The 25327-nt window shown below is 41.4% G+C and overlaps 2 protein-coding genes across 2 annotated transcripts; one reads left to right on the forward strand and one right to left on the reverse strand.

The window, feature by feature from the left end:
- Window positions 1-1262: 1262 nt before the first annotated feature.
- Window positions 1263-2269, reverse strand: RO3G_13834 (uncharacterized protein; the record flags this gene model as incomplete). The annotated part of the gene is made up of 2 exons (XM_067668418.1): window positions 1263-2014; window positions 2200-2269. 2 exons carry the CDS (start codon window positions 2267-2269, stop codon window positions 1263-1265), a joined length of 822 nt encoding a protein of 273 aa, XP_067524519.1.
- Window positions 2270-6907: 4638 nt separating this feature from the next.
- RO3G_13835 (uncharacterized protein) lies at window positions 6908-25173 on the forward strand (the record flags this gene model as incomplete). Its single annotated transcript, XM_067668419.1, has 9 exons — window positions 6908-7109; window positions 7161-7502; window positions 7559-8533; window positions 8598-8852; window positions 8912-9739; window positions 9791-19107; window positions 19160-21524; window positions 21581-22633; window positions 22688-25173. The coding sequence occupies 9 exons, from the start codon at window positions 6908-6910 to the stop codon at window positions 25171-25173; spliced, it is 17823 nt and encodes a 5940-aa protein (XP_067524520.1).
- Window positions 25174-25327: the final 154 nt, after the last annotated feature.

The raw sequence follows: 25327 nt of genomic DNA on the forward strand, positions 1-25327 counted from the left end.
ACAAGGCTTTCAATCCAGTACTCCCTTTCTCAGTCCATCGATATCGTATTGTTTCTCGGGACCTTAGTGATCTTGTGAATATAAAACTAAATGGTACTCTTCATCCTTCCTTAACTATCAAAAGATCTTTAGCTAGACTCATTTGATACTAATGCATTTTAGAATACTTAAAATGATGCATCAAGAGATATTGATCGGTTGTCTTTAGGACACCATCCCCCAATAAAGTGGTGATGAGGGTCTTATTGAATGGAAATAAGATGTTCATTTAACCAAGGGCCGATGATGCTTGATTGCAGAAAAATCATGAAAGAAGAACAGACGTGGATGGTAGCAAAAGTGTGCGAATGGTTCCAGTCCTTCCATCATGCAAAGTAGATCGGATGGCAAGAAACAAACAGAATGGGGCCCAACTTGAATGAAAGGACAGAAAAGGTTCAAGTCAGACCCATGCTCTCGTTATTTTTTTTTTTTTTCTTGATAATCAGTACAGCATGTGCCTGTTGAAAGAAGTTGACTTTTTTTATTCAGTGAGGTCGTATTATTTTCCCAACGAGTGACTCTTGAAAAAAAAAAAATTAAAAACTGAATAAAACGTTTATATCTAATGTGTATCGATTGCTGTGTCTTGAGTTGAATCAAGACATTTGGACACTTTCAAGACACCCAAAAGCACATCCTTTGAGCAAGCAAATTCGCCTCTCGTCCCATTTTTTTTTTTTTTTTCTCAGTGGATGGTACAGAGGAGATGTCATGTCACCACACCAAAATGACAAACTATCTTTCAAACGTTTCCTACACTTTCAGTTGGACTTGCCATGAACCAAACGTGATGCTTCTTGCCTGTTTCACTGCAAGATGGACCTGTCCCTTGCTCACACAGACCCTCCCTTACCCTGTGCCTCGTCGTCTATTTTTAGTTCTCTCGTACCCAACCTCATCCAGGTTACCATTCCTCTTGGATATAAAAAATGACATTGGGTCGAATGTTACTTTATGAGGAACAAGGTTCGATGTCGGATGGTTGACATCAAAAGAAAAAGCTTTTTTTTAAGGGAGAAAGGCATTCTTACAAAGGCAATGACTCTGTAAAAACAGGAGGAGAGGAGGAAATGGAGAGGGTTGAAAAAAGAGAGTGTAAAAGGAGGTGATCCATCATGCCTTTATTTTTCTGGCTTTAAAATAACATGCTTTGATGTCACCCTCATGATGAACACACGATCGGAAATAACATGGTGAGGTAAAGGATGGAGGGGAGGGGCTTAGTGTGGATGATCTGGTGTGGACAAGGTGAGATTCGAGTTGTTCCAAATGATGGGTTTTGCTGCCAGAGGTTTGTTGATCCACTGGGCTTTTTCAGAAGGTGTGAGGGCCGTCGGGTTTCTTTTGCTGGATCGGCTTGTGCCGTGAACGCGTAGGTGACGCCGCATGTTGCTCTGAACACTGAATTTACGGTTACAGCCCTTCTCTGGGCATTCGAACGGCCTTTCGCCCGTGTGAGAATAGGTATGGATGCGTAAGGAAGAAGGTCGAGAGAAGGCCTTGGAACAGTAGGAGCAGTAGTATCGCTTGCTGGGCGGGGGTCGTCTCTTTCTGGACTGTGGCATGGGCTTCTTGCTCACCTGGGATGGTTTCTGTGCCGTGTCCGAATAGACTGATCCTTCACTGTCCGTCTCGTCTTCTTTTTCGTCTTCTTCCTCCTCGGAGGTATGTGGACTGGTCGGTGCGTTGGTGGTCACGGTCGATGAGGAGGAAGAAGAGGTGCACAAGAGCGGCAGGGGAGGGTCGATGGCGGGGCGGTGATGAGGCTGAAGTAAGAGATCGAATGTGTTGGTGGACACCGTACGACGATGACGAGTGACGGTGGATGGGGTGGTGGTGGTTGGATAAGGATGGGTATGATCAGAGTAAGAACGAGAATGCAGGTTATGACGATAAGAAGAGAGATGAGGTCGGAAAGGTAAATGATGAAATAATAATGCTTGATTATTGGGTGGTTCATCAATTTTAGGCTCTATTGGAATAGGCTGAATTGAAAGTTTTTCCAGTTGTCCAGACACACTGGTTTCATTCATACCCTTTTGATCAACAAAAGGTTTAAAAGCACTTGAATGTTCTGATGCATGTCTTCTGTGTCCTCTCGATCTGTTGGCTGCTACTCTCTTTTTATTATTTTCATCTTAAAAAAGTATAGATTACCTTCATCTAAAGAAATTCCTTCAAGCATAGATTGAATCGATGGAAGTTTGGGTTTTTCATTAGATTGCATCTTTTGAAGTAAGGAATGGAGAAAAAGAAAAGGGATATGAAATAGAAGAAATTGATCAAAAAGAAAATAAAAAAAAAAAAAAAGGATCAGCAATTTTTTATTTGTAAGACAATTACAGTGACCGCTTGTAAGTTTTTTTTTCTTTTTTATTTTCAGAGACTCAGTACAGTGTTACCCTAAAGATGAACAGGATGACTCGAGAGGCATTGCTTTGTCTTGTACCAACCGTTATTATTCAAAGTACGTCAAAATCATGGACAGACCTGAGATTGTTATGCTTGATGAATGTTGATTCAGATTTCTTTCATGCGACTTTAGATATTGAGTCTCGGAAAGACCATGTAAAAATGGCTTGCCTATTTTAATTTTGTTTATTTTTATCTACAACCTTTGCCTTTTTTGTGCATCTTCTCGTGCGTTGTGAGCTGTATTCAGTGGATCATTCTTCACCATTTAAAAAGCATGGGTTGAATACGAGAACAAAAAAATGGGATTCGTCTTTCCAAAAAGTTCAATATTCTAGTTTCATCCAACACAAACCAATAGACACAAATGATATCTGATCGCCAGTGATGACACGGAGCTAGAATTTGAGTGCTTTGGATTGTCTCATTTTTGGGATGAAAGAGGGCTAACCTATAAGTCCTTTGTTTTGTTGAATCAAGGTCAGGGTACCCAGGCCAAGCACGGTCATTGCTGATCCTACATGTCATTATTTGTTGATCGTCTGCTCCACATGAAAAAAAAAAAAAAGTTTTGGTTTGATAAATAACGCTTTCTTTCCTCTTTCAAACTTTTGTGTAATAAAAATTGATCTTTTTCTGTCCTATTCGCTTAGAAAATCGGTTCCAAGTAACAAAACAGTCTGATTTGCATTGCTTTCGGTTGTTATCTAAAGTGAAAAAACATTGACTGTTTGTCTTTTATGGAATAGGAGCTACAGTGGACGATATCGACAAGATATCCTTCCTTTTCTTTTTCTCTTTTATTTTAAACCTGATTATTAACCCATTGTTACTTTTGATACATGAACAGTTTCTATCTTTCAAAACTGTTTCTTTTTTGGTTTATTTTCCAACAATTTTTTATTTTTAATTCAAAAGAGATGGTTAGAAAAACAAATTGAGCTTTTTCTTTTGTATTTTTTTTTAAGCTTGCATTAGGATGACTAGACGATCTGAAGAAGCAATTGATGATCCTTGTGTTTATTAAACTATATAAACAACGGAAATGAAGGGTTTCTATCTTATTCTTTAGACATCATCCTATCTCTTGACTAGAACATGAATAAATTTGATTGAAATAAACACTTTTATGAACCTTTGACAATCAGTGGTACCTTTCCACTAAAACAGCAGGTTTTCAATTTTTTTTTTCCTACTAATACATCAAGCATCCAATTTTGAAAGTATGATTTTACCACTTAACCTATTACAACTTTGAATTTCCCATAGTTTATAAACGATAATAAAGATCTCAGTACAACACGGGAACTTGTAATTTTTTTTAAAAAAAAATAAAATGGATAAGTTAGCCATTGCAAAGGCGCCAGACTGTTCTTACCAAATTTCTGAAGCCCCATAATGAAGGTCAACTGCCTATTTCATATTCCCTTTTTTATTTAATAAAAAGAAGGCAGACTTCTCAACAAGTTCTCGCTAACTGGTGAGGTTCGGATGAATAAGGCTCTCTATACTTTTTTTTTTTTTTTTGGTTAATCTTCTTGACCCAAGCGAGTAATAAATCAATACAAATGATTACTTATTTTGCTAATCCGTTCTACCAAGTTTGCTTTACAGAGACTATTTCAACTCGCTTGCTCTAATCCATTTATTGGATCTATCCTGTTTGTTCCTTTTTTCCAAGTCGTATATCTCTCTCTCTTCACGTACCTTATTTTTGCCGTAATCATAACACACCTAATGGCTTGCACTTGTACGAAGACATTACATGTACTTTAAGACTTTTTGAACATGTTTGATATTCAGATGATGAAATCCTGTTTTTAATTTTTGCAACAATTCCTTATAAACCCAAGCTATTTTATTCCAAACTAAATTGCCTTTGTCAAAATCATGACCTAATGAACGAATTTTTCATAGATTAATCACAAAACATAAAATATATACATCGATGATTAAATACTCTGCCATAACAAAACGAATAATCATTGGCAGTTCATACATCGATCTATTCTGAAAAATGAATCGAGATATAGAATATATAGATGCCAATCTAATACATTGATATATTTTATTTATAGTAACTTTCAAGACAGCTTTTTATCGCTTCACTCCCAAAGTTTTTAAAATGTCTTTTTGGAGTATTCAAATAGCACTTTAAATGATGCGGAATTGAACAAAAAGGAAAATGCGTCATAAAAGACTTGCAGTACCCTCAGGAAGGATCTCGAGGAGTTTGCTCATCAAAGCAAAACCAGTGGCGTTTCCACAGAGCATAAAAACCATGACCGGTGCATTGGAGCTGATCAGACTGGAGCGGGATGTATTGTTGGTATTTGAGCGTAATAAAAATAACCAGAGATGATCTGGTGTCCGGTAGGACAGTGAGGAAAGAGAAAGACCTGGTCATACTTGCGATTTACGAGGGACATCCGACTACAACGTGAAAGAGAGTTTCTTCTAGCATGCTTATTATAGCTTAAGCTAAACAGCCTAGGACTTGTCCGACAAAGAGATTCCTCCCAGTCTTTCTTTTACTTTATCCTCTTTTTTGAACTCCTTCAAATGTCTCTTTTAAAGAAACCTAAGTAATGAAAGCCAGTTGAATTAGTAAAAGTTTTACTCAGAATAAAGATGGCTACAATACGTACCTTTAGCATGTAAAAAACAAAATTAAATTGGCTCAGAATTTCATTTTTTTTTTTTTTTTCATCCTTGTGCCCGCTCATCTTGATCTTTGCTTCTGTTACAAAGTGATATATTCCATTCTGACCAAAGTCAAACGTACTTTTCTAATTTTGTAAACAATAAAAAGTACTACTTTTGATTCCATATGTAGGTGGAATCTTCATACCAGTGAGCCAGAGAAAATACAGCTTAAAGATTTCTGAGCTACCATGGTAGTCTTGGTCCGCTATAGCCCTCAACAACAAGACAAACATCCCCTTTGCATTGTCAAAGGATCTACTTTTCTTTTTTTTTTTTTTAAATGCACCAACCGTTTCTACCAAGAATAATTTAAAGTCATTCACTGCTCGTGCGTTATGACAAAGTGGATCTGACATGTTGCGTGATAACAGTTGGAAGAAGAGGGGAGAGGAAATCAATAAACGCGTTTAATTGAGCTTCAAGAACGAAAACCGCCAAATTAAAAAATGAAGGGCGACAATTTAAGTCTGAATAGACCGACAGTGTATCCAAAAATTTAAAAAGTGCCAATACAGTTGGCAGAAAGCAACAACAACAAAAAAAAAAAGAGCCGGCAATGATGCTCGGACATGGTGTATCCAATGCTCTGGTGCGTTCAAAGAGATGAATGAAACTACGAAAGACGATTCTCTTTTTTTTCTTTGTATGGAAACTTCTTTTTTTGGTATTCCATGTTTCTTTTTATAAACTTTTAAATACAAGCTAGACAATGCTTATGATTCAATACTGACATTTTATATCATGCAATCATCTTGAACTATAGCTCCTCTTACACTTTAACATGAGAATAAAAAAGGAAAAAAGAAAAAAAGAAATCAAACGTCCTTCTTTTTCTTCGTGATCACCGAGCTAATACATAAATAGTCAAACTCTCTTTTAGCATCTCGGAAACTTTCCGATGTTTTTAAAAAAAAAAAAGTAGTGGATCCTTCTTTTCTAAAAAAGAGAGCAGAAAGACCGTTTCAACCAAGGAGGGGAACACACTTTATTGTTGAAATGACTCGAAATAATAATAAAAAAGAAAAAAAGAAAAGCATTCCAGCCGTCGTACAAACCAAATTAGACTTTCTCGACTTTATTTTTCTCACTGTGTAAGACCGGAAAGGGTGCATAAAAATTTATGTGTAACAAGCAGCCCTCATTTCTTTTTTTTCGAGGCACTTTCTTCTGGTCCCTGGAAAATTGGCTTGGAACTGAATGAAGCATCAAGAGGATAGTTGAAAAGAGTGAAATCAAACGATAGGTTTGATACACGAAATAAATAAAATTCATTTTAAAGAACAGATACATGTTTCCCCCCCTCTCTCTCTCACACACACTTTTAAATGTCTCTATTTTCATACTTGCGGAAAAATGGATTCATCACCAAAAAAAAAAAAGGTTTGTTTACCAGTCAAAAGAAATAGCGTCATTTATTTAAGGATAAAAAAGACGCGGGAAAAAAAAAGGTTTTGTTTATATTTCAAACAGATTCGATGGTTTACAAATGTGACCTATTCAAATGAGTTGGTAAAGAACAAAAGATAAACTTGTTTCTTACATTGTTTTAATCAAAGCCCGGACAATCCATCTTATTTGGAAACTTTTGTTTTCTTTTTCTCCCCTTCTTGTTTGATGTCACAGTAACACAGACTTCGAATTAATCTTTGTAACCTTTCAATAAGATTGCATAATACTTTCAATACTCTTTCTTTTTTTAATTTTTTTTTTTTTTCACTTGTACTTCAGAAAGAAGAAGAAAAGAAAAATGGCATCTTTCCCTGAAGGCTGGTTTTTAATAAAGAACCTGAATAATGGTTATGTTTTATCGATTGAAAAATCCGCAGTGGGTGAGCCTGTGGTGATTGCCTCTGTTCGTAATAAGGATATCGAATATCAGCTTTGGCAATACGGCGAAGACAAGCGTCTTCACAACAAAAAAACGGGTTATGTACTTGATATTGCTAAAGGTAGGCAAAATGATAAACACAGCCTTTGACTCATGCTTATAAAAACCCCAGGTGCCGCAAAAGCTGGTTCTAATGTTGTGCTTCAAAATGACACGAATTCTACGGACGGACAGACCTTTGGTATCTCGTCTGAAGGTCATATTCATATCATCAAAAACCCTAGTCTTGTCCTTGGCATCAAGGATTCCTTCTTTACTCGACGTGAGGGTCAACACGTTCATCTCCAGCTTGTTGACAAAAAGAATTTCAAGGAACGCAAAGAACAACGATGGGAGCTCGTCACACCCTCCAAACGTCATTCATTTGTTGGATCTGTCCTGTCTGGTTCAGTCGACAGTTTCAAACGTACGATCAGTAACGCTTCTCTTGGCAGTGCCATCTCTCTCATCCACGGTAAATAATAATAAAAAAAAAAACAAAAAAAAAAATAGCTCACTTTTTGAATACAGACGATGACGACGACAGCCATCTGGACGAGTCTGCTCATTTGGATAAATTCCCAGAGAGTGAATTCCTCATCAAGTCTGAATTAACAGGCCATTTTGTCAGTATTGACGCTGCCTCCTTGAACGGTTCGGGTAGCAAGGTCTGTCTGGAACCCCTTCGCAAGGACAATTATGAAAGTCAACTTTGGCACTATGACGCGCTCACGAACCGTTTGATCAACAAGGGCTCGGGCCTGGCCATGAGTGCCGAAGACGTGGCAGACGAAGCCTTCGTGTCTCAATCGGCCAGCATGACCGAACAAGACCTGGCCTCCCAAGCCTGGGCCATCGGTCCCTCGGGCACGATTCGTCTCAAACACAAGCCTCAGTTCCTCCTCGGATTCAAAAAGGACACCTGGTTCAGCTTGGGTCGTGATGCGCCTGCGAACGTCTTGGTCCAAAAGGCCGATCATCGCGTGCACTCTTATCAAAAGTTCATGATCGCCCTCCCGATCTTTAAAAAGAAGACGACCGAGATCGTGTCTGCCACGGAACAGATCGGTGTCTTTCCTGAAGGTTATTTCTTCATCAAGAATCAAAAGCATGGTCTCGTCATCTCTGTCCTCGACACCGACAAGCTGGCGGCTTCCGTCGTCGCGGCCCCCTTGGATTCTCAGAATTACAACCGTCAACTCTGGACGCACAAGGATGGTTTCTTGATCAACAAGGCTTCCCAGTTTGTCTTGGACGTCCGTGGGGGTTGCATCACCAGCGGTTCTCAACTCTGTCAGTACAAGCAAAAGACGGAGGGCTATGAGAATCAGCAGTGGGGATTGTCTGTCGAAGGCTATATTCATGCCAAGACACATCAGACCATGGTCCTCGCTCTCGATAAACAAGTAGGCGACAAACCTTCCGTTACCTTGGCCAACAAAAAGACACCGGACCATGAAGAACAACGATGGAATTTTGTCCTTCCTGTGTTTAAGCAAAAGTCCAGTAAGTTTTTATTATTTATTTTCTGAATTTCAATTTTATTCACTTCTTAACCTGCCGTCCACAGCGACCGTGACCGAAAAGAGTGTTCAGAAATCAGTCATCCATCATCATTATGCTCAATATCCCAGTGGTTGGTTCTTTATTCGTTCCTTTGTGGACAGCAAGTCGAACGAGGCTCCACTGGTCCTGACAGCCCAGAGCTCTGGTGACGCTTTGTCGCTCGTCAAGGTCAGTCAAGACGAGTGGCGTTATCAACTTTGGATGCACTGGAATGGTGTTTTAATCAATTTTGCTACCCAATTGGCGGTGGACGTCAACAGTAAGTAGTACAATCTAAATGTGTCTTGTGTGACGTACTAAACCTTATTTCCCTTCAAGCCCTCGCTGTCGGTGCCACCCTTCGACAAGAGCTGAGACAAGCCAGCGCGAGCACTCAGAAATGGTCCCTGACGACCGAGGGCTACCTCGTTCACGGTGCCAACGTGGCCCTTTCTCTGATTCCCGAACGCCAGGCCTCAGGAGACTACAAGCTCGTCCTGTCCGAACAAGCCAAGCCAGAACACCGCTGGGGTCTCTTGACGCCTCAGACCAAGGTCGAGAACGGCCTTCAGGTCTTGCAGAGTTGGAAGACGGCGCTCTTGACGGAATGCAAAAAGGTCAAGGGGCAATATGTCCAAAAGATCGTGCATCGTATCGCTGACTGGCCCGAGGAGACGTTCTATATCAGTGCCCAGGATGGTCTGGGGTTGGTGCCCGAAAAATTGGAATCCTATGCGACGGTGGTTGTCAGAAAGTTGGAGTTGGGTCACTATGAGCCCTTCCGGTGGACCTTCCGCGGTGGTTACCTGGTGCATGTCGCTACCGGACTTGTGCTGCATGCGTCCGATGATTTGGTGAGCGGCAGTGAGCTGCAGATCAGAGAACGTCTCGTGACGGATGAAAAGACCATCGACCCACGTCAGCGATGGATCGTGAAAACGGATGGATCGATCGTGTCCGAGACCCAATCCAATCTTGGCTTCAGTCTTCTCAAACAAGGTGCTGACTATCACGTTCAACTGGTCTATATCAGCAGTCAATCCGAGCACTACCACTGGGGATTCGCTCACGGTCGTTATGAGACTCGCTATAGCAATGTATATAAAAAAGACATGACGGTCTTGACTCGTCTTGAAAGAATCCTTTTGACAGTCAGATTGAATCAAGGTAAATACAAGTCCTCTTAAAAAAAAAAAAAAACTAATCCATCCTGTTTAGCCACTTCTGATAAAGTCAAGGTCGTCACGCGTCAATTCGGTGTGTTTCCTCAAAACTGGTTCTATGTTCGTTCCAAGGCAGACAGTTCACTCGTCTTGACCGCACCAGACAAGAAGGAAGGCAGCAAGCTGACGCTTTCCAAGATTGACTACAAGATCTTCCGTCGTCAACTCTGGCATGTGGAAGACAACGACTGCTTGATCAACCTTGACTCAAACTATGTGATCGATGTGGCCGGTGGTGCACTGGAGGCCGGCAGTGACATCATCCAGTGGCACAAGAAATTCTTGAAACGACAACGCAAGAACCAAATCTGGGGACTCTCGGTCGATGGCCACATTCGATCCAAGGCCCATCCTGGACTTGTCTTGGGTGCCAAGGGAAATCGTGCCGAGGACGGTGCCCAGGTTCAGCTGCAGACCCGCGGTGCGCTTGATCTCGAATACCAACGCTGGTCTTTTGCTATCCCTATCTTTGGCAGACCCAGCGGACTGACCTCGGTTGGCATCTTGGAGGGCAGCCATAGTGATGTCTATGTGAATAGCGTGGATGAGAAGAGCACGATTGAAACCACCAGCTCTGAATGCTACGAACGTACGGAGAAGATCACCATCGTCCGTCGCTGGGGTCTCTTCCCTCAAGGTGGATTCTTTATTCGATCTACCTATGGCGATCAGCATCTGGCTTTGACGGTCGAAAAGAAAGCGAGAACGGATGGTCAGGGCCGTACAGAATACGAGGTTGCCTTGAGACCCATGAACTTTAAGGAATACAAATGGTCCTACTGGACTTTTGAAGACGGTCACTTGATTCATCCTCACACCGGTCTTGCTCTGGACGCTACCCCCACCAAGGGTGTCTTGCTCGAGGACGGATTACAATCCTCCCTGTTTGTTCGTGAAAAGTCCATGTCTCTCTATCAATTCTGGTCCCTGACCGCATCAGGCGAAGTCCACCTCAAATCCGATCAGCGCATGGTCATTGGTGTCTCGAGCGCCAACCGTATCACAGTCTCTGGTGCCCAAGTCGGCCTTCGACAGCTTCATCTCCTTAAATCGGTGAACGACAAGGGCCAGCAAGAGGTCACCCTGAAATCCGAAAGCTGGCTCCAGTGGACTTTCTCCAAACCTGTCTTTGGCACGCGCAAGACGACCGTGGTCCAAGAAGCTTCGGCAGCCATCGTGTCTGCTGTCAAGGGTGATGATTCGTCTGAACAAGAGATCGAAAGCCTTGCGGATGAGACACTGGAGGTGCAAGAATCTGAAGAATCCTCTGATGAATACTCTCCTGAGGTGGAGAGTGAAGACGATGAGGAGAGTGATAGCGAGGATGAAGAAGAGTCCTCTAGCAAGCAAGATACGTCTGCTCTTGACAAGCTTAATCTTGTTGGCAACTTGGGTATTGCTACCGCTGGCGCTACTATCATGGCCGGTGCTGCTACGACTGCCAAACCTGCTAGTACCAAAGCAACCGAGGCCCCTGTCAGTCAAGTCCCTGTCTCTGCTGGCGTGACGGAAGCCAGAAAGGAACAAGAGGTTGTGAAGACGGGTGGGTCTGTTGCCAAAAAGACCTCTCAAATCAAACGTGAAGAGTCCTTCCACCTTTCCTACAGTTATGTGCCCTCTGGTTACGAAAAGGTCGTTCGCTATAAGCCATACCAAAAGTCCTTCTTCCCTGTTGACGGCTATTTCATGATCAAGAGCTACCTTCATGGATACGTCCTTGATATTGCCAATAACGAAGCTAGAGATGGTAGTTACATTGTTCTTTCTCCTATCAAGGTCACCAATTTCGCTAGTCAGCTTTGGTCTTTCCGAGGCGGTCGTCTTGTCAACCTGAAGGGACACAATCTGGTGTTGGATGCCTCCCTGAATGACACGGTCGTTGCCGGCGAAAGAGTAGGTCTGTCTACTCAAAAGACCTCTGTAGGCATCTCGGATCAACACTGGGAATTCGACTATGAAAGCGGCGTGATTCATTTAGCAGGCAAGCGTAACCTTGTCCTTTCCGTCAAGGAATTGGAACCTGCTACCGAAAAGACCGGCCGTATTGATCTCTTCATCCAAGAAGAAAAGTCGCATCAAAAGAGTCACTTTGCTCGTGCTGAACAACGATGGGAAGTCCTCCTTCCTGCCTTGGTTCCTGCCGATCAAACCAAGAACAAGACGGTTGAATCCAAGTACACGATTGTTGAAGGTGGCAAGGTCGCTGCTATTTCTAGTTCTCTTTCTGCCGTTCTTGCCTTTGAATGGTTAAAGGCTACCTTCCATCACAAGATGGCACATGACAACCAGTGGCCAAGCACCGAAAACTTCTTCTTTGTTCGTATCGGTAATGAAAACGCATACCTTTGCTCGGGTTCAAGTGTGAATGACAACGTCACCTTTGCTCCACTGGGACAACGGGAGGATCACAAGCGTTTCTTGTGGGCCTATGTCAATGGATACCTGGTCAACTACAAGTACATGTTGCGCTTGGTGTTTGATAAGTCTACCAACAAGTTGACCCTTTCCAGTAACACGGATACCTTAAATCAAGTCTTTTCTATCACCAGTCAAGGTGTTCTTTCTCTCAAGATTGATTCCGAGACTATTTACTTTACTACAACTACTACTTCTGTTGGTAAATCTGAATTCCAATTGACGACTTGCAGTGAAGCAGAATCTACTTCTAGCCAATATCCTGTTCAATTGCATATTCCTGTCTTTTCTAATCATCAAGTCGAAAAGGAAGCCAATGTTGCTCTTTCAACCATTACTACATGGATTCACACATCTCAAAAGGTGATTACTACCACTACCACCACTACCAGATCATACCGTTATGGTGTCTTCCCCAGCTCTACTTGGTTCTTCATTATTGCCAATACAAAGAGTGACGAAAGTCTTGTGCTTGCTGCCAAGAACAATTCGAATGTCGAAGGCGCCAACTTGGTGTTGAAGAAGCTCAGCTTTGAGGATTACAAGAGTCAGCTCTGGACCTTCCGCGATGATACCTTGGTCAACTATGGATCTAAGCTCGTCATTGATGTTCATGAGGGTGCTGTTGAAAACGCCTTGATCAAGTTATCCTCTGAATCCGGCTTGGGCACTCAAAAGTGGTCTCTTACTGCTGAGGGTCGTATCTATCTTGACAGTTACTCTGGTTATACTCTTGGTATTCGCCAATCCTCTACCTTGGTAGAGGAAACCGAAATTGTCTTGCTTCAATATGATGAATCCAAATCAGCTCAGGTCATCACTTGGAAGTTCTCTGTACCCGTCTTTGGTAAGAAGCCAGTGAGCAGTACTGCCAGTATGACCTCAGCCATCGAAAGCAATTCTTCATCTATTGAAGAAGGCATTATGATTGAAACCTTGAAGGAAATTCAGTTTAAGGTAGAAGAAGTCTTTGCAAAGAAGCCTAAGTATACCAATAAGCCAGCTGCCCCCACAAAGACGGAGGTGGTGAAGGACAAGCAGGAAGACCATCATGATGCTCATGATATTCTTGCCAATGTTGGTATTGTATCTGGTGCTGTTGCTGCCGGCGCTGCTGTCGTTGGTGTCGCTTCTAAGATTATGGACAAGTTGGATGTCGAAGATTGTGAAAAGGAATCAAAGGCTACAGCTGTACCTCAAAAGAAAGACACCAAGAAGCCTAGCAAAAAAGAAAAGGCCAATACCGAGACTGTGATCGTTCGCCGCTCAAAGCATACTAGTGCTCAAATCGTTCAGGAGTCTCATGCTATTGTTCGTGCATGGAAGATTGTGTTTATTCAACGCATTCATCGCTGTACTACCAAGGCTCAATTGATTGAAACGATTGAGGAGTCTCGTGAAGAGTTATTTAGACGTTTGGATGAGCATCTTCGTGTTTATACCTCTGTTGAGCACATGGTCTCTGGCTCTCTTCCTCAATGGCATGTCTCTATTGAACAAGTAAAGGAACTCTATCGTGCTCGTGTATTTGAAAGATTCCTTGATCGTTTGAACCATGAGGAAATTAATTCTGCTGCTGAACTCGATTTTGATTCTGTGGTTTCTTCTGCTACAGAGGAAGTCAACCGCCATTACGAATCAGTAATTGAAGAGCAAAAGAAGATTCAAACTGAGGTTGCTACAGATGTTCAAGGTGTTACTGAGACATCTAACACTGAAGTTGAGGTTCATGAACACATTCTCCTTACTGTTGATACAATCAAGGTCAAGACTCGCTACTGGTTGATTGGCTTGTATGAAACCATCTCTATAGCCAAAAAGAATGGAAGTTCTGAAGAAGAGATTAACAACATTGTTGAAAACTCTCGCAAACAGCTTTCAGCTGAATTGAGCGAAATCAAGGCCTCCACTGTATCACACATTGAAAAGTCTTCTTCAGCCTTGTCTGCCAAGAAGTCATCCATTGTAAATACAATCGAAAAGGCCATCTCTCAAACAGAGACTGTTATCTCCAAACAAGTCAGTGTAGTTGGTTCCGAAAAACATTATGAAGTGAACGAAGAATACTGGCTTGAAGTGACCCGTACCTCTGAAGAACGCTTATCTTCTGAACTCAAGGTTTACCAAACTGCTATTACTCAAGAAGTTTCTGAAGTTCAAACCAGTCAAATAAGCAAATCTGACCAAGCTGAGATCTCTGTCGTTTTGGATGAAAAGATGGTTGGTGTTGCTCAAGAAACTGTTACGACCAAGTTGATCGAAACCAAGACTAAATTGACCAGCTGGTTTACTGAAGTCACTCAACAAATCTCTTGGGTCTTGGAGTCTTCTACATCCAATGAATCCATGAAGCAAGATACTCTTGATATTGTCAATGCTGCTCAAATTGAACTTGCTACTCGTATTGAAGAAGCCAAGCTCGTCTTGCGTACCTACTATGCACACTTAACTTACCTTAGCTGGGCTGAGCGTCGTCGTATTGAATATTCTTTGGATAACATCAAGACTTCTCTCACTGCAAACATTGCCCACTTTAAGCAATCTATTGAGAAGCAAGAAGTCACCAAGGAGGAAATCACACGCTTTTCTGAATACTCTTTCGGTGCCACCGTTTCTCGTGTGATCAGCTTGGATGTTGAAACTATTGTATCCAAGATTACCAAGGTCAAGGAAACTACTACCGTTGTCAACACTGTAGAAACAAAGAAAGCAGAGGACAACAAGATTGCTGCTATCACTGAAAAGAAGCAAACTGAGGCTGCCCAACTTGACACTACCAAGGTCAATGGTTCCAAGTCACAAGAATCTCAAAAGGTCAAGGTTGATCAAAAGACTGATATCTCAAAGGCCCAAGGATCTCAAAAGGTTAACGTCGATCAAAAATCCCAAGACAAGATCAAGGTTGATCAAAAGACTGAAGATAAGGTTAAGGTTGATCAAACCAAGGTGACTAAGACTGAAGACAAGAGTCAAGTTACTGAAGACAAGACTTCTTCTGCTGGTGGTAAGGCCACTCTTACTGCTATCGGCGCTGCTGCTGCTGCTATGGCCAGCGCTGCCATCTACCATCATCACGAAGGCAAGGAAACTCAAGAAAAGAAGCAGGATTCCGGTGCTATTGTTGAAAAGCCAGATGTGACTCATGCAAATGTTGTTGTTGGAAAGAACACTGAGACTCTTCATGAACAGAAAAAGACCACTACTACAACTAAGCAAGAGAAGTCTGAGACCTTGGTTGCTGTTTATAACCAAGTTGACATTACTGTCCAAAATTGGCTTACTACCTTGAACAAACGTGTGATTGAATGTGCTCAAAAGAAGTCTGATAATGTTCAAGAGGAAATTGACACGATTGTCTATGAATCTCAACAGGAGCTTGTAGTCGCGATTGAAAAGGCTAAACGCACGACGACTTCTGTCATTGGTACTTCTCAAACTTCATTCCACGATACTCTTACTTGGATCCGAAGCACCATCTGGACACAAACTGCTGAAGTCAAACGAGTGGCCTATGAGGTTGCTAGCTCTTCTGAAACCGATATCACAGTTTTAGAAAAGAAGCTTGCATCTATCAAAGATACCACTTTGTCCAAGGTCACCGCTGCTATTGAAAAAAGCAAATCCTCAGCTTCTGCTATTCATTTGGTGGGCCATGAATCTGCTGCTACCATTGCAGCTGGTAAAAAGTTTGAAGGTGCAGACTATTCCAAGACAAGCCATGGTGAATACGTTGAAAAGACTAAGGTCTCTGTTGGTATTCTTATTGAAGAGACTCGTAATACCATTCAACGTACCCTGAACAATCTTGCGATTTCCATCTCTGAGCGTCGTAAGCAAGGAGGTGAGAATGTTCAGGCTGATGTTGAAGCTATTATGAAAAAGTCTCGTGAAGAAATCACTGGCTACATTCAACGTTCCAAGACCGAATTCGAGAAGCGTATTACTCGCACTCACCAAGTTACTGAATCATCAAATAAGGTTGAAATTGAATTGGTCAATGAAACCAACAAGAAGGTTCAGGCTACATTAGAGCAAATTCAAGAAAGTGTCTTGGTTCAAGTTTCCAAGGTTGAAGAAGTTACTATCACAACAACTTCAACTCAAGTCACTGATGTTGAATACTCAAACAAGTTATCCTCTGCTTGTCATGAAGCTTATGAGCGTATTGATGCCTCCTTGTCCGTTTCTGAAACCATTATTGGTCACCACGTTGAAGTAGTTGCTGAATCTGTTGAGCATGCTACTATTACCACTACTGAGGAAAGTAAAGAAACCAAGAAGGTCTCTTTGGGAGTTGAATATGGATTGCTTGTTGTCGCTGAAACAACCAAGTCCGTTTCTACTCAAATCACTCAATTGATTGAGCGCATTCATCATCAAGTTACAACCAACAAGGATACCGCTGAACAAGATGTCAAGACCTTTGTCACCGAATCCAATGTTGAAATTGACCGTGTGTTTGATGAAGCCAAGAAAAAGATTGAATATGAATTATCCATGGTTGCCTCTCATGAAAAGGTTGAAGAAGAGCACTTCCTTGCTGTCATCGAAGACCTTCGTGTATCGGCCAAGAAGCGGGTCTCTCAAGTCCATGAAGTTGCCATCACAAAGAAGGAAGAGACCAAGGTCGTCTCTGAAAGACTCTTGCAGATTGCTGAAGAATCTCGTCATGAAATTTCTTCTCACTTCAAGTCCTTCAAGGAATCTGTGGTTGAAAAGACTGAAAAAGTCAAGGAGTCTGCTCATCAGGATATTTCTGTTACTCGCCCTTCAACTGCACCTACTACTGTTGCACATGCTGAACAAGAAAAGGACCATGAATCCAAGGTCGATCTGGCCAAGAAGGTCCTTGCTGGTTCTGCAGCCGTCGCAGCTGGTACCGCCATTGCTGTTGAGGTAGCCAAGAAAGTCTCTGCTCATAAGGAAAAGGTTGAGCAAGAAGAAAAGATTAAGCAGCAAACGGTGGAGGTTGTTGAAGATGTTAAGGTGCAATTCAACAAGTGGATTTCTACTCTCACTGAAACCGTGATTACTCAATCCAAGCAATCTCAATCATCCCAAGAGGAAATTTCTATCACTATTGAAAAGTCCAAGAATGAGTTCCTTGAAGTCATTCAAAAGACCAAGACTAGCACTGTTATTACTGAGCAACATCAGCAAGAGATTTTGTCTTGGATTGAACAAACAGTTGTTTCTCAAGCTACTTGTATTCAAGAAATTGTTGTCAGCTCCTCTACTTCTACCGTTGTTGATATTGAATCAAGACTTGAAGTTCTCAAGATCTCTACAACTCAAGAAGTTGAAAAAGCTTTGGAAAAAGTTAAGGATATCAAGTCATCCACAATCAAGTTTGTTGGTTCTACTGTTGAGCAATTGAAGCAGAAGGAATCTGCATTGTTGGATGTCAAGAGTGAGCTTTCACTTGTGGTCCATGATGTTAGAACCTCTGTTGTTACCTTCTTCAAGAAGTTTACTAGCTCAGTTATCACCCGTGTTCAACAAGGAGGAGACAACGTATCAAAGGATGTCGCCATTTTAGTTGCTGATACTAGAAAGGAGGTCACTTCTTACATTGAAAACGTCAAGAACACTGCAACTAAGAAATTGTCTGCATTGGAGACCAAGTCTACTGTCTCTGTTATTTCTGTTGCAGCTCTCTCTGGTATTGCTACTGCTGAACTTATCTCTGTCCTCAAGAAGACTGAAGAAATCCTTGTTGAAAGAATTAATAACGTTCATTCTACTGTTTGGTACGTTAAAAAGGATCAAGACATGACCGAAATCGTTCAAAAGATTACTACGATTGAAACAGAGACTACCACCGAAATTAGTGAGAAGATTGACCACTCCCACTATGGTTTTGTTGCAGGAATTGCTGAACACCACCAGGCAGGTCATATTGCTACCACTGAAGTTGAACACCATGACGAAGATCATTTGAAGGCTTCTTTGACCATTCAAGAAGTGAAGGTTACAATCCGTGAATGGCTTCGTGCTGTGGCTGAAAAAGTCTCTATCTGTTCTCAAAACGGTCAGTCTTCTGAAGAGATTGAGTCTGTCATTACTCAAGAAACAACTCGTATCTTTGAATACATTGACTCCACCGTGATCAAGATCTCTGGTCATCTCAAGTCTGAAGAAAAGATCCAAGGTCTTCATTCTACTATTGAGAAGGTCAAGTCTACTATCACCAAGAGCACTACTGAAATTAAGAAGATTGGTGTAGAATTCTCTGGAAAATCCACTGGTTACGGAGGATTTGGTCAAATGTCCTCTGTTATCAACGAACATGAACGTATCATTAGTGAAACTTTGGTTATTTATGAGTCCAAGACTACTGTCCAAAAGACTCAGAAGCAACAAGAAACTAAGCGAAAGGAATCTCAAAATGAAACCAAGCGCAAGGGATCTCAAAGCGAAATCAAGAAGAAGGTTGAAACAAAGACAGTGGTCACTGTTGAATACATTACAACAACTATTCACACTTGGCTTGAAGAATTAATGGTTGAAGTTTCTGAGGTCGCTAAGCGTGAACACGATGTGACCAAGGTGACAAACCAAATCAACTCTATTATCAATGAAGCCAAGGAGTTCATCACTATTGAGCTTGATACGGTTTCTAAGAAGGTTCGTCAATCAAAGGGTGATTCTGCTGCCATTCAAGAGCTTGTCAATATCATTGAATGGACTCGTGGTATGGTCTTGCAAAGCACTACTCAGATTCAACAAATTGGTGTCAACTCTGCTGTATCATTCAGTTCTACTGGCGGCATTGATCAAATGCGTCCTTTAATTAGTGCAACTGAAACTCAAATTAAGGTTGCTATTGAAAGATGTAGTAAGACGATCAAGATTAATGTTGAATGCAAACCTGCTTACCACGAAAAGTATCAAGTTGTAAGTTGTAGAACAAAAAACCGAATTAGTTTATTAACATATCTTTAAATAGGAAAAGGAATGCAGAAAGCAAGAGCGCGAAAAGTCTGATTGTGACAAGAAGGCCAAGGCCGAAAAGAAGAAGGCTGAATGTGAAAAGAAGGACAAGAAGAAGAAGGCTGAATGTGCCAAGAAAGAAAAGAAGAAGCTTAGTGATTCCAAGAAAGAAACTAAGGCTGAAGAATCTGAATCCGAGTCAGAATCTGATTCCTCTTCTTCTGACAATGATGATTCAGACTCTGACAATGAGCGCAAAAAGAAAGCAAAGAAAGAAATCAAAAAGATTGTTGCAAGTGGTGCTGTCTTGAGCGTCTCTGTCATTGTTCGTGAATGGTATGAACAACTTATTGTTGATGTATCTAGTCGGGCTAAACGTGGTGGCTCGCATGTTGATTCCGATATTGAAACCATCGTCAAGAAAGCTACACTTACAATTGTTGAAAAGCTTCGTCTTCTCAGTGAAAATGCTCACAACAACCTTGTTGATGTATCCACTGTTCAGCAATACCGCAATTCTATTGAATGGGCCAAGAATTTGGTAATCCAAAGTAGTCTCCAGATTCAATCTATTGGTATCAATTCTGCTATCTCTGCTACTTCGAAGACAGGTGGCATTGAACAAATGCGTCCTATTGTTGTTTCTATTCAACAACAAATTGATGTCGAAACACGTCGTTACAAATTGATTTCGGAAAAAGAGAAATCTGCTGTTCAAAAGGTTGAATCCAAGCCTGTTTCCTCTGTGGAACACAAGAAGAACACTGAAAAGGTCTCTAATGGCAAGGCATCAGTTGTTGCTCGCAAGGAATACTGCGGTAAACTCGAAACTCACATATCCGAAGTCATCTCTGAGTCAAAGGTGGTTGTTATCGCTTGGTACTCTCAATTGATTAGGGATGTTTCTATTCGTGTACACCAAGGTGGAAACAACGTAAAGAAAGATGTGGCTGCCATTATTGAACAATCCAAGTCTCAATTGGATGAAACTCTCAAGCGTACTCAAAAGAAGTTTACCTCTTCTATTGATGTTTACGAAGAAGATGAAACCTTCTCTGTTATTGAATCTCAAATTCAAGAAACTCTTCAAATAGTTCAAAAGACTGCTGAAAAGAAAGTGACCCAAGTTCAAGAAATTACCGTCAAGTACCAATCTGAATCTGAAGTGACCGAAAGACTTTCAACAATCTTGGAATCCTCTAAGGTTGAAGTGACTGAGACCTTGGATACTACTTGCAAGCAAGCAATAAGTGTAATCAAGGAAGAAACAGTCCAAAATGAGTCTGCTGTGACTATCATTGAAACTGTTGAACATGTCAAGTCTGTAGTTGCTTCCTGGCAGACCAAGCTTTCCGAAGAAATTCATGCTATTAGCATTGACGAAACGGTTCATGATAAGGAAGAGAAGATTAATGCACTTGTTCACGAAGCAAACACTGAAATTGAGCGTGTCAGTCAAGAAGCCAAGTCTAAGATCTCTGAAAATTGCAAGTCAGTCAAGAAGATTAGCAAGTCCAAGCAAACTGAACTCTTGACGACCATTGACTATGTCCATGAGACTTTCTCTACTGATGTCAAGAAGGTTCAGGAAGTGAGCGTTGAAGCCGTCAAGAAATCCGAAACCAATATCAAGGAATCCATTTCCTCAGTTTTCGAATCCTCTCGCAGCAAAGTCGATTCCTTCCTTACTCGTACTGCCGCTGTTGTTGTAGGTACTGCAGCTGCTGCTGTCGCTGTTCATGCTATAGACAAGAAGAAACATAAAGAAGAAAAAGCTGAGAAGAAGACTGGATCCAAGTCTGAAGGTCAATTCTCTCTTACTGTTCGTGAAAACGTCAAGGCAATCTCCTTATGGTTTGAACTCTTCACTCAACGTGTCTCCAGCTCTGTTCGTAAACAAGAAGGCAATGTTATTGAACACATTACTTCTGTCTCTGAACATGCTGAACAAGAGATTTCAGAAATTATCGCTGCCGCTCGTACCGACTTTGTCAAGCGTTTGTCTCACGAAAACATGGATAAAGAGGCTTATGATTATGCTGTGAAGCATTATGAAGAAAGTCTTGAATCTGCTCGTGTGTCTATTTTGACTGAAGTGACTGAAGTCAAGAAGGTGGCTATTGAAGCTCATAAGACTGGCAAAGTTGAGGTGCTTGATGTTGAGCTTAACAAGTTGGTTAAAGAATCCACTGAGCGTATTACAGTTGCCATGGGCTCCTCTGTTTCTATCACCCACAAGGCCCAATCTGGAAAGAATTCATCTGCCAGCGAAGGATCTGTGTTGCATATTGAAGTCGAAGATGATAAAGAAATTGTAGGTGAACAAAACGTTGAATTTGAACGTAAAGAAGAGTCAGTCAACGTGAACCACGAAGAAAAGGGTAAGAAATATTATTCTCATTAAATATAAAAGTCTAACTTTCTCATTCAAATTCAGCTAAAAAAGAAAAGCATGACTCTAATCTTGAAAAGGTGGTTTCTGGATCCTTAGCTGTAGGTGCTACTGCTGGAGCTGCTGTCTCGGTTCATGAAAAGAACAAGAAGGATCAAAAGAAATCTGAGAAGCAAACTGTTGAAAAGTACGAAAGTGGTGTAGCTGCGATTGAATATGTCCAGATCACCATCTCTGAATGGTTCAAGACACTTGTCCAAAAGGTTTCTCATGCCTCTAAGTCAGGTGCTTCATCTGAACAGATCACAGTGATTGTTCAAGAGTCTCGTACTGAATTAACTCAATTGATTGAACACGTTAAGGCTGCTGGTGCTGCTCACTGTACCTCTGCTTCTGATGAGCAACAATTTGTTAGCAAGATTGAATGGGTCTCCTCTGTTGCCCAAGCTCAAGCTGTGCAAATCCAACAAATCGGTATCAATGCTTCCGTAAGTAAATCCGACTTGACTAGCCAAATGGAATCCTTAGCAACCGCCTCTTTCCACCAAATCGAAGTTACTTTGGAACAGATGAAGACCTCTATCAACTTCCATCAAAAGATCAACAAGATTTCTGGAAAGAAGTCTGTCAAAAAGGCTGAGCAAGCTGCTAAGCAAAAGGTAACTACTGCTGTTGATAAAACAAAGGCTGCTTATGGTGTTGTTCAAGAAACCCGTGTGGCAACCGTTGCTCTCCTTGTTTCTTTATCTGAAAGTATTGTCACTCGTATTCGTCATGGTGGAGCTAGTGTTGAAGAGGACGTTCATAAGATTGTAGAAACTGCTGAAAAGGAAGTGACTAAGATTTTTGAAAAGTCAAAGCGTTCATCCACTGAAATCGACGAAAAGACTCGTCTTCAAGTTGAAAATGCTCTTACTGCAGTTCACAAGACTGTTGAAGAACAAATCACTCAAATTAAGACTATCACAGTTCAATCTGTCAATTCATCAGCTTCAGATTCTGAGTCTGTTATTGGAAAGGTATTGGAAATTAGCAAGAACTCTACCCAAAAGGTTGAAACAGAATTTACTTCTGTATCTGAAACCATTACTACTAGCCGTAAGATGATACAATTATAAGCTGTTGGATGATATTAACTTTTTTTGTATATAGTTACTGTTGTTAGCCAAACTGCTCAAAAGACCACTGAATCTGTTCAATCATGGTTCTCTGAACTTAATGAAAAGATCATGAAGCTCATGGATGCTGGAGACTGCACTGCTGAAGAAGTGCAAAAGAATGTCGATAAAGCCATTGCTGAGGCTCAAATTGAGATGAATACCAACATCACCAAGATTCAAAAAGAGTCCACTGCTTCTGAAAACAAATCCGGTGAAATCTCTTCCGATCATCATCTTGACGTCTTCTTTGGTAACATCAAGTCCAGTATGGAAAAGCAGCTGAACGAAGTCAAGACTACCGTTAAAGGCAAGAGCAAGATTGACAAGATTATCCTTGAAGAAGTCCTCAAGACAAGCCAGGCTAAATTGAAGACCGAGATAGATAGCCATTACGACGCTGTAAAGCAAGTCACTAGCGTGGACCACATCACTGGCACTCAACAACAAGTTGACTCTCAAATTGAAAACAATCGCCATGGTCTTTACAAGGACACGATCGAAAAGGTTGCTGTAGGCACCGCTGCCGTTGCAGCTGCAGCTGCTGCCGCTATTGGTTTCCACAAGAAGAACCAAAAATCCGAAGCTACTTCTGTTGAAGTCATCAATGAATCATCCATTCAAACTGTTCGCGTCAAAGTTGACACTTGGTTCTCTACATTGACTGAAAGAGTCACTTCTCGCACTAAACAAGGCGGCCAGAATGTCTCTGCTGACATTTCAGAGATCGTCAAGTCTGCTCAAAACGAACTTGAAGTCATCATAAACGAACTCAAGACTGAGCACAAGGATGAAACTTATGTCGCCTCTGATTCTAGACGCTCATTCTCTTGCACCCTTGAATGGATCAAGACAACTGCCATCACTCAATCTACTCAGATTACTGAAATTGTCAGTCATAGCTCTTCTAGTTCTATTGATTTGGCTACCCAAATTGAAAACCACATCTCTGTCACCAAACAGCAGATTTATGGTGCTTTTGAAGTCCACAAGCAAACCGAATCTAGTGTTGCTGTTACTTCCTCAGAGGATGTCAAATTGACCAAGGAAGATGCTAATGCTAGTACATCTATCGATGTTGTCTCTAAGGACCAAAAGCATGAGAATGTTGTCCAAATTGTCACTGAAACCCGTGAACAAACTCAGAAGCGTATCAGTCTTGAAACAACTGTGATTGTCCAGGAACGCAAGACTGAAATCACCAACTGGCTCGTTTTACTCATGGAAAGCTTGACAACCATCATTCACAGTAACTCTGATAGCATTCGACGTGATATCTTTACAAGATTGGAATTGGCTGAAAAGGAAGTCGAAACCTATGTCCAAGACACCAAGCAACGTTTCCTCTCCCTCACCTCCTCCTCTGCCAACAGCAAGGTGGATGCCGAGACTCAAAAATTGGCTGTGAACTCTATCAAGCAATCTCTTGACTGTATCGAAAACATCAAGGCTACTTTAATTATTCAAATTTCAGTCATTCGTGAAATTATCACTCGCATTGAAGTAGAAGACATTACAGTAATCACTGAGCGTTTGCATGCTGTCATCGATCGTGCCCAACAACGTGTTCACCATACTTTGGACTCTGGTATCGAATTGGCCATCACGTCTGCTTTTGAAGGCAAGGTTGTCACCTGGACTGAAGCAGCCACCATCCCTCAATCCTTCAAGAATGTTCGTGTGATTGCTTATGACCTTGCTGGCTCTGTTGTTGACTATCGCAAGTCTCTTTACAAAGTGTGGAAGAGAATCATCACTCCCAAGAATGACATTGTCCTGAGCACAATGGATTTCAATGCCTTTGTTCGTGATTGGTTTGGTGCCTATACCGAAGTGAAGCAAGAAAATTACCGCAACAGACGTGTTGTCTCGGATGATGTTTGCCTTCATGAGGCGCTTATCCATATCTTGAAACGCTTCTATGTCAAGGATTCCTTTAATGAAGCTGAAATCAAAGAGCTGTGTGATAACTGGAGAAAGGTGGGTACTTATGATGATGCATCTATTGGTATTCGTCGCATCAAGAGCCAAACTGCTGCCAAATATGCCACAATTGCCATCTCTGATTCCTTCTCAACTCGCACCATGATTGAATTGGCTCGAAGTAACTGCCTCTGCTGGCACGCCCAATTCTCTTATGATATGTTTGCAGGTGAGGCCAGTACTGCTTCTGAATCTCTTGTAAAGGGTACTATTGGATTGCTTGATTTGGCTCATGCTAATGAGCTTGCTATTGTATCAACCAACCAACAATTGATCTCTGCTGCCAAGAAGAATGGTTGTCACGCTGTCTTGATTGAACGTGAAGAACAAGTTCAACAGCAAGTTGAATATGATGTCAAGGTAGATGGTTTGGATGTCTTTGGTGAAAGTGTTCAATCTTTCTTGGAACATGAATCAATGGTTCAAGTTTGGAACGATAAGGATGTACCTTCTGCTCCTACCGTTTGGGCTCAAAAGATCAAAGGAATCTTCAACTAAAAAAAAGCTTATAAACTATAAAATTGTTTCAAGCAGAATGATTAAGAAATAAAAACCTGTTTGATTTAAATTTTTCTTTTTGAATGTGTTTTTTAATGAAGTCTTTGTATTGTTATTTCAGATATTCTTTCTATACTAATGAATCCAAATCTTT

The sequence above is a fragment of the Rhizopus delemar genome, genomic scaffold (genome assembly GCF_000149305.1).
Source record: "Rhizopus delemar RA 99-880 supercont3.12 genomic scaffold, whole genome shotgun sequence".
NCBI classification, from domain to species: Eukaryota; Fungi; Mucoromycota; class Mucoromycetes; order Mucorales; family Rhizopodaceae; genus Rhizopus; species Rhizopus delemar.